A 12102-nucleotide genomic window follows, 5' to 3' on the forward strand; every position below is an offset into this window, starting at 1 on the left:
GTTAGGATCTCAAAAAGGTTAAAAAGGATAGAATGAATGATGTCATTATTTATGGAGTAAGGAAAACGATTTATAAAGATGAACTGCATTACCTTGTAGCACATGTCATGGTACTTTTTTAGTGCAAGTAGTAATTGTTGTTGCCTTACCCACTTGAAAAAAGATTACTGAAATCAATCCTTCCTGTTGGAATCTATAACAGAAAAACAATTTTTCTGGTCCGCTTTTTATTTAGAAACATAAATCCAAAGGTATTACTGTAAACAGAACTAAAACTATAAATTAAGGCTATTTTTGGAGGTTAACTGCCAATTGCCTCTTTTAAACAAGGTTCTGGACATGGAGAAATGTAACTTTTTCTCTTTCTTTATTCAAAATCTGTAATGGGACTTAAAAATACTATGTACATATTTGTCTTTCACATAGAAATGCACACAAAAATTGCTTACTTTCATTCAAAATTGTATAGGGCACATTACATCAATTCTATTTAGTGGAAAGCTGCTACAGTGAGCCTTAATCTTTAAGGGTTTAAATTGTTCATAAATATGTCAAGAGAGAGCAAAACCATATTCCATAGGAAATACCCAGTTTTCAAACAGCTGTAGACATTGCACTGTGTGGAGCTTCTGACTGATTTTTTCATGGAAACTAGTAATCTTCTCCTTCATTGCTTTGCTTGAATTACATCATACAGTGGTTCCACGGAGCTGCCAGGATCCGCTCTATGCAATAGTCAGACTCTCCAGTGATGTATTTTCCCAGACTTTATTTTCACTGTGGGAGGTGAACATAACAATAAATGTGTGTGCAAGAAATACTTAACCCACTTAGCAGTGCCCGTGTGTTGTATCTATTGCGTGCTAGACGTCATGGTGCATAAATCACATAACAGAGGAGTGAAAAAGTCAAATGTCTGTAAAAGAAACAGTTTACAAAAGTCTTTTATGAGCTTTGGATTTTGTCCAGCATTGTCTATATTTTTCTAGCTGGCTTTTTCAGTGACTTACATTGCTTATCAGGGAAGAAGCATTAAATGAATGAAGTTAAACACAAGCATGTGAAATATTACATGCAACAAGAGAGCAACAAAAGTCTGATTCCATCATATTTCAAGGAGAATGTATAAATAAACGTGGTTTTATTTTAAAATGGATATTAATAAAAATTGCTAGCAAACTTTATTCTCTACTTTCAAACTAACAATTACTTTTGTTTCTCTTACAGAATAATGATATAATCTATTACAATGCAAAAGATGATCAGAATGATGTAAGTAAAAGTAATATGTTTCTTTTTGTTTCATTACCTGTAAACTCAGAAAATTAAGGGATTGAAAATATTAATGAAACTCTAAGACTATCATTTAAATATTTTGTGGAAGCAATAAACCAAGAAACTTAGAAATGTCTTCAAAAGTTTCAAGAGTTAGATAATATTTTATGTTCTAATTCTCAAAGTCTGCCTTCCCTCATACAGTCTGAGTTACTGATCAGGCAGGGAATATACTGGGAGAAAAAAGATCCAGACAGCATCATCATTCCCTTTTTGAAATATAATAAAATCATAATTACAGGACTGGAGAATCAAAATGATAAATGTAAATAGTTTGCTTTGAAGGAACCATCTTTTGGCCGTTTTCCACGCTCACATGATCTTTTTCTGTATTCTTTGTAAGAAATTTTTTACATGTTTTTTACATGAAAGGAAAGCAAATGTAAAATATTGCTGAGTAACTATTCTCATGCCCTTTCTGATAACCCCTATGAATGTAATAAGCTTTGGGGAAATTGAAAATCCAGTCCCAATATTTAGACAAAATGTATGATATTTCAGTTTCTGTTTCTACTAAAACTCATCTTGAAGTTTCCCGGCTAGCTTTAACTATTAGAAATCTTAATGTCTTCTAGGGAGAAGACAAGTTATCCTCATCTTCACTTGAGATAATACAACTGCTTGTCTTCATTACAGCTTTAATTTATAAAACCATAGAAAAAATATTTGTAAATACATTAATCAGAATTGCCAGCATGCTTCATTTGCACTTTTTAATCAAGTAATCTTTAGAGATTGATGGCATCACTATTGTAATTGATGCTTCTGCTGTAAGGCAATTAAATAAGGTACATAGATCATGTCAAGCAGAACTATTTGATATGCTTATATAGAGATACGGGTATTGGAGTTGTGATGCAACAAATTCTACTGTGCTGAGTTTTAAAATGTGCATGTTTTCAGTAAAATTCATTAAACGTAACCTAAATTTGAAATACATTGGTCTTTTCTCATTAAATTCACTGGGACTGCAGGTGCTAATCACTTCTGGAAACAGATTTAGAAAGCTTAAATGTTGGATTTTTAATGTAAATGTACCATATAGCGATGGTAGATTATGGTGTGATGTAGAAGACCCTGCTGTATCTCTTATGATTAAATAATAATCTTGGGAAAGGTCTTGGAAGTGACTGCTTATAAAACATAATTCCAAGTCTGTTAGGCAAGGCAGGAAAGGAAATACCATTCCAGAGTTTACTCTCATTTTCTGACTTTCCTCAGACACGCCCCCACAAAAACCAAGCCCCCCCCCCCCCCCCTTTATACCACCAGGTGTCCTATTTGTATTTCAGTTTCAGTTTTATTAGTTTTTATGTCTTTTTGAGCTCTTGGAATGAAGTTTATAATAACCTCTATTGTCAAGTTAAGAATAGTTCCTTGTGGGTCAAGGCCAATCTGTTAAAAGTCAAGTTACACTGTAACATGGCATCAGCAAAACAGAGTGCAATAACAAAACCCAACACCAGCTTAGATTATTTTGAAATGTTTTGAATCACAATGACAAATCTTAAGCCCTACAAATTTCAGCTTAGTGGGGCTAAAATGTTTTGCAGATCTGTGCTGTCTAGACTGTGTGAAATATAAAAATATAGCATAGAGACTGTGGTTGTTTGACTTGGCAGTATGTTTTTAGGGCTATATTTGTTGAAGTAGGTATTTATATTTCCCTCATAACAGTCCTCAAAACAAAAGGGTAAAGAGGGAGAAGGAAAAAAAAAAGAGGTTTTGTGATTTTTTTTTTTGCTTTTAATCTCTTTATTAAATTCTAAGTTTAGAAAATAATACAAAGGGAAAAGATACCTAGAAAGTACAGTATTTATAAACTCTGGTTGTTTGAGAGTGTGTGCTTTCTGTTAATCATTTAAGATTTCTTGGCTAGCTGATCAGAACAAATGTTTTCACTTAAGGAGAAACCATTAACAAGTTTCCCCTGAGTTCCAATTACACCATGAAAAGAGAGGTCAGTCTCAGATATCTCAGCCACTGATAAATTGGTTTAGCATATTTGCTAAGGGCTGGATTTGTTCAGCCTACAGATACATACTCAATTTCTGCCTCCTCACATGCAAAGAAGAGCAATGAAGCTGGTGAAAGGTCTAGAGAGAATGTCCAGTGAGGAGCGGCTGAGGGATCTGGGGTTGTTTAGCCTGGAGAAAAGGAGGGTGGGGGAGACCTTATCATTCTCTACAACTACCTGAAAGGAGGTTGCAGCAAGGTGGGTGTCCATCTCTTCTCCCAAGTAACAAACTGCAGAACAAGAGGAAACAGCCTCAAGTTGTGCCAGGGGAGGTTTAGATTGAACATTAGGAAAAATTTCTTCCCCAAAAGGGCTATAAAGCATTGGAACAGGCTGCCCAGGATACTTATTGAGTCACTGTTCCTGGAGGTATTTAAAAGACATGGAGATGTGACATGTGGGGACATGGTTCAATGGTAGACTTGGCTGTTCTAGGTTAATGGTTTGACTTGATGATCTTACAGATCTTTTCCAACTTAAATGATTCTATAATTCTTACTATTTAGAAAAGGTGAATGTTTCATAATGATGCTAAACATTATCCTCCTTCAGCTGCAATATCAGTATTAATTATTAATAAACAAAATAAATTTTATTTATAATATAGAGAAAGCCCAATTATTTTAGAGATGTAATTTATACATGCAGATTTATATCTCTTTAAAAGGCCCTGTATTTCAGGAATCACTAACATTCACCTCCTAAAAAAAGATCTTCTGTGTCTTGAGTTTTTTAGTGTTAAAATTATTATGCAAATATTTCTTTAAAAATTTGAAATGTAAGAATTCTCTTCCTTCGTCAGGAAAGTTGAGGATGATTAGATAAAGCAGATTAGGAATCCAAGAAAAGAAAAATTATTCAAATTGTAGCACTTTGTTGGGAATAAAAAGCTGTGGGTATGCTTATGGATTATTTGCATCTCATTAGGGTGGTAATAATCAGTTAAATACTCTTTGATAAAGCACATTAAGTGTGGAAATAGCTGTATTAGTGTCTGTTCACTGTGATCAGTAATCTAACCTGAAAGAAAAAGCAGTAAGCATAAAATGGTCAGTGATCTGAATTTTTCTAAGAAAATCTACATCCAAGTCTCAAGTATGTATGCAAACACCACAGACACTTCTCCCCAGTCCTGCCTGAAAAAATACTTGAGAGTACCTGGGTGGTATCTTTTTAAAGAGAGATCCTAATAGAATCATCCTTAAAGCACTGCCTAGTAAAACTGCTTTTGCCATCCATTCTTTGTTGTCTCTAACATTCATATTTTTTTTTCTTTGCTGTGAGCCTTCATTTAATCCCAGGACATGATATTATATTTCTTTTTCAGTGTAAGTAGGAATAATTAGTAGCAGTAATGTATTTTTTAAAAATTAGGTATCTAAGTGAGTCACTGTGCATATCTCTAGAGAGTTGTTCAGTTTAATCTGAGATAGGCGTCTAAGGTCAGCAGAATCACTTCTAGGAGTGTGTTTCTCTCTGGTGACCAGGTTCCTATAACAGACCTTTTTAGATCTTAACCTTTAGATGTTGAAGAATTAGAAGTAATTAATCTCACAGGTCCTGCCTGCCAGATCTTATTTGTCTCCACTCATCCTTTTAAAATTATAGCTTTATCGGAAGAACAATCTTCTAACTTAAATTCTGTGTATTTTTTCTGGTGTATGTTAATATGCTGCAGTATAGTTTTATTTCCTTCTTTCTGTTTATGTGCTGTGTTCAGGAGTTCCTTCCCTCTCATTTTTCATCTGTCATCTTTATGGGCCTTTTTGAATCTAATGACTGTGTTTGCTTGGACTTTTTTTTTTTTAAAAAAGGCATGTGAATATCAATTGTTCTTTGGCCTTTGGATTTCTCAGCCTTTCGGATAAAACAATCAATTTGTAACCCCTTAGTCCATCAATCAGTAATATATCTTTTGTACTCTTTATCCTACAACAGCAATTAGATTCTACTTGCTCATTGCCCCCCAGCACTGTATGTAATGTGTGAACACTTCATGATAATTAATGAGTTTTATCCTCACAACAAGGTAGGAGGCATTATATTCCCATTTTTCATCTCTCATAGGAAGATAATGGCCAAACTTGTAATTTAATACCTGTCTCTCAGGTTTTCATTCACTGTCCTTTCTCCTAGAACCCTTTCAGTTTGATATATTGGAGTCTGTGTCACGCACTTTAATTTGCAGGTGTCAAGAATTTGTATAGTATTTGGACAAATGCTGCGGTGCTTTTATTGGACAACTGAGTGGTACCACATTCAGATGCCCTTTCCCATAAATTTTAATATGGCTTTGCCTGTTTTTTTTTCTTGTCCTTTGTACCCCACCCTGTTTATAGTAATTTTTGCTTTACAGTTCAGTTCTTTCTTCTTTTTTTGTACTGATCTCCATTTTATTTCTATTGATTCCACATCTCTTTTATAGATTATTTCTAAATCTATTTTTAGTGTTTCCATGTGTTCAGGTAATCCATCTCTCCACTATGCACTGAATTGCTCAATGGCTTAGTTTTCATTCTTCCTTAATGTTTCTCTGATCTTCTCTTTGCATCTTGCTCCTTTTCTACTTTTTTAAAGTGTAGTTTCCTGTTGAAGTTTTATAAACTCCTTCCTGCACAAGGTACAACAGCCTAAAGAAAGGAAGGCTGATTTTTTTCAGTGCTTGAATGGAAAGGACTTAAGTATTACAAATGAACAAATAAATGTTTCTTTAAAATGAAACAAGCCACACCCCACTGGAAGTTTGCAGCTTTTACTCATTAGGCTTTAATTGGGACCAGCCAGTTGCATCTGGTGGTAAAAGTAGTGTCCCCAGTTAACACAAGTGATTTATTAGAGATTCCCTTCATGCAGTCCCATGTTGGATTGCAGTCACGACTAACAGAGCAGTACTTCTTGTGCAGTTATTGATCATGTATTAAGTGATAATAGAATTTTTTATTGGATTTTACTTAATTAACATTAAAGCTGTGGAAGTTATGGGTCTTTTTGCAGAGTAAGTACCTGCACAAAATGTGAATACACTCTGTGACTAATTAGGGTCAGAGTGTGTGTGTGTGGGGGGAAAAAGGGAAGCAATCTGGAGCATGCCTATGGTTGGTTTAAATACGACAACATTTTTTATTATTTTATAAAAATTGCAGGGAGAAATCTTTTAAGACTGATAAACTGTATTTGCCACATAGTAGTATTCCTAATTCAGTGTTGCCTTGCTATTTTGGAATAATATGTGAAACATTCATGCTCTCTGAGTTTAAAACTGCAGCATAAATGCAGCTATTGAGGAGGTTTTTTTGTAAATAGTAATGATGAAAAAATATATATCTACATCAAGCTGAAAAATGTTGTAAAACTAAGAAAGGATGATTAGGTGTAAATTTAAACATAATTTCAAAAAAATCCTGGTGGATTTTATATATACAACAGTTGTGGGCATATCAGGTGGAATGCATAGATGGAGAACATAGGAATTGATTGTAATAATCTTTTGCCTGCTAAGCTATAACCTGTTCCCTTTCCATCTGCTGAATCCATCTCCCATTTTAAAATGGAGAGCTGAAAAAAATTTTCATACAGGACACATCCTGCCACTTGCTTCATTCAGAAAGTACACATCCTATGCTTTTTAGAAGACAAAAATAATTCCCACTCCCCAAACTTTTTCTTATTATTTTTCAATATGAATATATGGCCAAATTAAATGCTGGGCAGAAGCACCAGAGAACAGAATTGTTATTCAGGAGGCACACTTACAGTTCTGCTATTTATGGTATCAGGTGTTGCAAAATTGGCTTAAACTGGCTGTGATTTGCAGCTATGATTAATTTAGTGAAAGAAAACCTGATAGTGAATTAGCCCAGGTTTACTTGAAACCAAGTCTGAAGCTACTCTAGATTTGATCAAAGACATGCTGATTTTTTTTCTCCTGCTGCCAGAAGAATTCGGGAATTTTCTGGCTTTTTTTCCTCATTACATACATAGAAAAATGGCAGAATGAGAAGATTTATTCAGCAAACAAGTGTAGTATTGAAGGTATTTTATAGCTGGCAAGCAGAAAAGAAGAGTTTTCTTTATAAGCCAGTGTCCCAGCTGCTGCCTGTTGGGTCAGGTAGAGCCCTTAAGGGGAGATTGCACCTGAACATTGTTAGTTGGGAGGAAGGTCTGGAGCTGGGGCAGGGCAGATGGGGTCCTCCAGGGATCAAGTCTCAAAGGTATAAAGAGACTTTTCTAGAGACTGGAATGGTGATGCCAGGTTCTGCAAGTCCAACACCTGCCAGTTGCTGGGCTGAAAAGTGAGACTGATTGTAAAGACCAGCCCTGAGAAAGCTGGGGCAGGGATTGCTTTACCTATTATGTGTCATCCAGCAGATACAAATTTCCTCTGGTTTTGGAAGGTCTTTTAAATGTTATTCTGATAATACACACCTTTAGAAATCTCCCTTGTATCTGCATGTGTAAGAAGAGTTCTATCTCAGTGCTTCGATTGGCTCTGGATGCCAGAATACAAATAACAAAATCGATGTCTTACAATCTGGTTTTAGCTACAGGTGGATTTCAAAGCATCCTGAGCTGAAGCTACTAATTTCTTGGCATTTCATAGACAGTGAAGGATAGGCATTTCCAGTGAGAAATTAGTCTCAAATAATTTAGGATGAGCTTAAGTGCTAGGCTGGAGAAGACGTAGTCTACTTTTGCAGCAGGGCAGCCTAGCAATAGTTTCCAGCTAACTTCTTTATCTAAAGTAGTGTGGTGCTCTTACTCCCTGTGCTTTCATTGTACAACAACCGATATGGTTTGACATTGCATCCATTTCACATAGTTACCTGTGATGTTACAATCACAGTTATGATGTGCAGTGTTTCATTTTATCTTCTCTTTGTTCTTTACTTTGAAGATGAAAAAAAAAAATAATTGTTAAAATGAGTCATAAAGAATTTGCCCCAGCTATTCTCATTTGTGATGAGTAAGTGGGCAAAGTGTGTTTCATAGAGATTGGAAAGTTTAGTTAGATAACTTGACAATAACTGTGATTTGTACACCCCTGCACTCAAGTTGACATGAACAAGTAGCTTTTGTATTTAGCAGGTCTCTTTAGGGATTATTTTTATTGTTGCTGCTCTTCGTGTGTGTAAATTACAGCTATTTTTTTAAGATTAATTTTCTTCTCCTTCTGAACCTACTAGGGTTTTTCAGCAGGCCACGATATTGCAGATATCAGATTAAATAATATTTACATGTGTTTACATACCTAGTTCTCGTATTTTCTGTTTAATGTCACATCTCCTGATGGTGTGTGGTAGAATTGGAAATGGGAAAATTTCACTGGAAAACACCAGTTCACACTTGTTTTAGAGGATATTTTGTACGTTCTTGGAGAATCATGGTACCAAAATGGGCTAATGGCTAAATATGTATAATAGACTGAAATATTAGTTGCCTTATGTTATATGGAGATATTTTGAAATTGAACTCTTTGACTTAGGCTGCACCTGTGCCGGTTATTCTGATTCTTGACAATACAACTGAGGTTTTGTTTCTCCCTTCTTGCCCCCCAGCCTTTCTTTCTTTTTTTTTTTTTTTTTTTTTTTTTAATTTATGACAACAGGGGTGACATTTTGCTAGGGTATTTCACTACTAGACTGAACTAAGCTATAAGGGGGAAAGAACACTTGTGCTAGCATGAATTTTATCTTACTTTATGAAAGACTGTTAAAGAAGGACTGTTGACACACCTATAGAGGGAACATTATTAAAGCCTTAGAGAAGTTTCATTAGAACACTAATTTCTAATCTGTAATAAATGTCATATTTTCAGCTATATTATAATTTTTCTTAAATAAAAAGTAATTTTAATTTAAATATATCTTGAATATTAACCTACACCTTTTGGTACTGGCCCATAGTACATGGCATTAATAATTAATTCTATAACGCATTTAAAATTTTGTGAAATGAAGGGGGAAAAATTAGATTCCTGTAGAAGTCCTAACCTATTTGTGTTTTCAGAAAATGCTTCCTGCTTGTTGCACATTTTGATTCCTGAGAGTATTCCAAGCCTCTGTCCTGTGTTTCTCAAGTATATAATATATTCAGATATCTTAACCTTTGAAGTTGCTATGTTTTAGATATCATACAACATACTTACTTCAGTACATATGTTGGCAAAATTTCATTTGAATTGATAGGTTTGAAAATGAATTGCCTTTAAATTGTAGATTCGTTTTTTTATGCTTTATGTGACAAATTTAATTATGCTTTGAGGAGTTGTATCTCTCACACTGCAGTGTATAACAAGAAAAACTTTTATGGTTAAAATATATACTTGCTGCAGTGAAGATGTAGAAAATTCCTGTTATAAGATAGCAGAAAGCATCTTATTTTAAGTATATGGGGAGGAGAAGGAAAAGTGTGTTTTTTCTTGCATCTCTTGTTCACCCTTTTTATACAAGAGGACTTACTGTTCTTATTTATTGTAATTTCATGGTACCTTGACTTCTAGGTCTTTTAAGAAAATGTGTACTCCAATGTTTTTGCTGTGCACTTAGCTCTCTCATGTCTGGAATCCAGTGTTACAATTTCAAACAGTGTGACTTGGATGCCATTGTTTGGAAAATGAGCATTGGAACTGATAGTGAGGGCATGATTGACATTGTCGGTTTTAGTAGCAAGACTTTTTGCATTTTTCACTGAGGAATGTGTGCCTTTTACAAAATATCACTGGGAAACATGTCAGGTCTTTCCATTTCAAGGCATTATAGGCAAGTTTGAGTCCAACCCGTAGGGAAAAAAGGCATTCCTTTGAGCTTCTTATTGAAATTATAATGATCTGTTGCCACAGGGAGCAGGGCTTCTTGCCCTTTTTTTTTTTTTTTTTTTGTGTGTGTGTGTTACTATTTCCATTAAAAAAACTTAGGTGTCAGATTTCTATTCCTTTATTCAAATTTGTGCAAGTCTTCTCCCAAATGAATATACGTTCAAGGCTGCAATGAAAAATACATGATAATGAAATATATAACTGCCTCAAAGCTATCTCCTACCTGTGAAACCGAGTTATGAAATAATAATGGCAAGAGTGATAACTGTACTTGTCAGTGTCCTAAAAAAGATGAGGATGTTCTTAATGCAGAGAATCCTACCTTGAAGGCAAATTTGCACAAAAGAGCAGCGCTTGAAGTCTCCCAATGGAGACTAAGTTTATGCCACATCAAAGATCAGAATTCAGCCCTAAAGCTAGTGATTCACCAATTTAATGGAAAATTTCTTCCTTCAGGATGTTTCCTACTAATATCAAATGCAAAGGTGGCAACAATTGCAGTGAATGCAGTGTAATTGTTTATTGGTAAATGAAAGCAGCTCCAAAACCTGAACGTGTTATAGAATGTTCAAGTAGTGATTTTCAGTGAGCTCTTTGTTGCCCAGTTGCAGTTAGCAATGTTGTACGAGAGTTTTGATGTCACTTTGAAACGTGTGGGTCACATTGAGATTTTTAAGTGGTACAAACCAAAGTGAATGACTAAATTTGATGTTTTCATGTGATTGATTGAAGGTGAAACTAGGCACATATCAAGAATCCTGAATGGAGTACTTACTAAATCTTATGAAAATATTATATTTAGACTTGATAGCTAAATCACCAAAACCTTTGAGTGATATTTTTCAAGTAAAAAAAAAAAAAAAGACAGTGGGCTGATAAGTGTATCCTTTGTGGTTCTGATCTACTGCTTACTCATATACCAGCTGAGGTAAATGACCAAATGAACCCTTAATCTAAGTATGGCTGAGACCAGTAAATATCATAATTACAAAATTTTCTTGAATATTCAATTTGTATATGGGGGAAAGGAGGCATTCTGGGAAGTGTATACAATTATCATTAGGTAGTTGGGATATTAATATGTATGTTTGCTTTCCTCAGATTACATAAAATGCTGCTTTACTCAGAGATGTAGTACCGTAACGGCTTTCCTGGAGATGCTTTCAGAGTGGTTTATGATTCTGAATATATCCCCAAACAGGAAATAATCTATGCATTGCCCTGTTTGGGGATTTTCAGGGAGTTGCCTGCAGTATAAATGATCTGAAATGCATTTCCTTGCCTGTTCCTGCCCTACCCCTGACTCTGCAAATGCGAGCATTTCTGAACTGCCCAATGCAGTCTGCAAAGGGCCAGATTGCTTTTCCTGGCCTTTCTGCATACCCATTCTCAACTGTCCCTGTTTTTTGTTTTGCTTTGGTGGTTTTTTTTTGTGTTTTTTTTTTTTTTTTTTTTGGTTTTTTTTATTTGTTTTTTTTTTAGAATAGATGAAAAAAAGACTGAAGAATACAACCATATCTAATTTCATTTGTAGGTGTTTGTCAGTAAAGTGGATGATCAGTCTGTTCTGTGAAGTATAAGGCTTTCTTACTGTATGTAGTGTTATCCTTTCCTGCAGTGCTCTTCAGTAACATATCGTTTCCAGTACTTGCCATAAATATGGCAAAGCAGCAGAGCTTTAGAACTGAAGCTTCTCACTTTATGCAAGGTCATTTACGCTGTAGTTCTGCACCGGAGTCATGTATTCAGTAGGGCTGGGTAGGAAGCAATCTGGGGTTTAGTTTCAGAAACATTTCTTGCCCACATGGATGTGAAAGGTCATCTCTGCTTCTGCTTTTGTCTTGTGACTGAAGTCTTTCAGAGGTTTTACTGTTGGTATATGAATAGGTGAATTAAAGCTACTCTTGCAGCTGTCTTTATGGTGTATATTGCAAAT

The 12102-nt window shown here is 35.0% G+C and overlaps 1 protein-coding gene across 8 annotated transcripts in view; it reads left to right on the forward strand.

Moving 5' to 3' along the window:
- CACNA2D1 (calcium voltage-gated channel auxiliary subunit alpha2delta 1) overlaps positions 1-12102 on the forward strand; it is a 431936-nt gene that overhangs the window by 227853 nt on the left and 191981 nt on the right. For all 8 annotated transcript variants that reach the window (XR_005828022.1, XM_040595297.1, XM_040595291.1 and 5 more), the window contains exon 5: positions 1228-1272. Coding sequence is in view for 7 of the 8 variants with exons in the window: in XM_040595297.1 (XP_040451231.1) it covers positions 1228-1272 (45 nt within the window). In the remaining variant the exon portion in view is untranslated. The remainder of the gene's footprint in view (positions 1-1227; positions 1273-12102) is intronic.

The sequence above is a fragment of the Falco naumanni genome, chromosome 5, assembly GCF_017639655.2.
Source record: "Falco naumanni isolate bFalNau1 chromosome 5, bFalNau1.pat, whole genome shotgun sequence".
In the NCBI taxonomy this organism is placed as follows: domain Eukaryota; kingdom Metazoa; phylum Chordata; class Aves; order Falconiformes; family Falconidae; genus Falco; species Falco naumanni.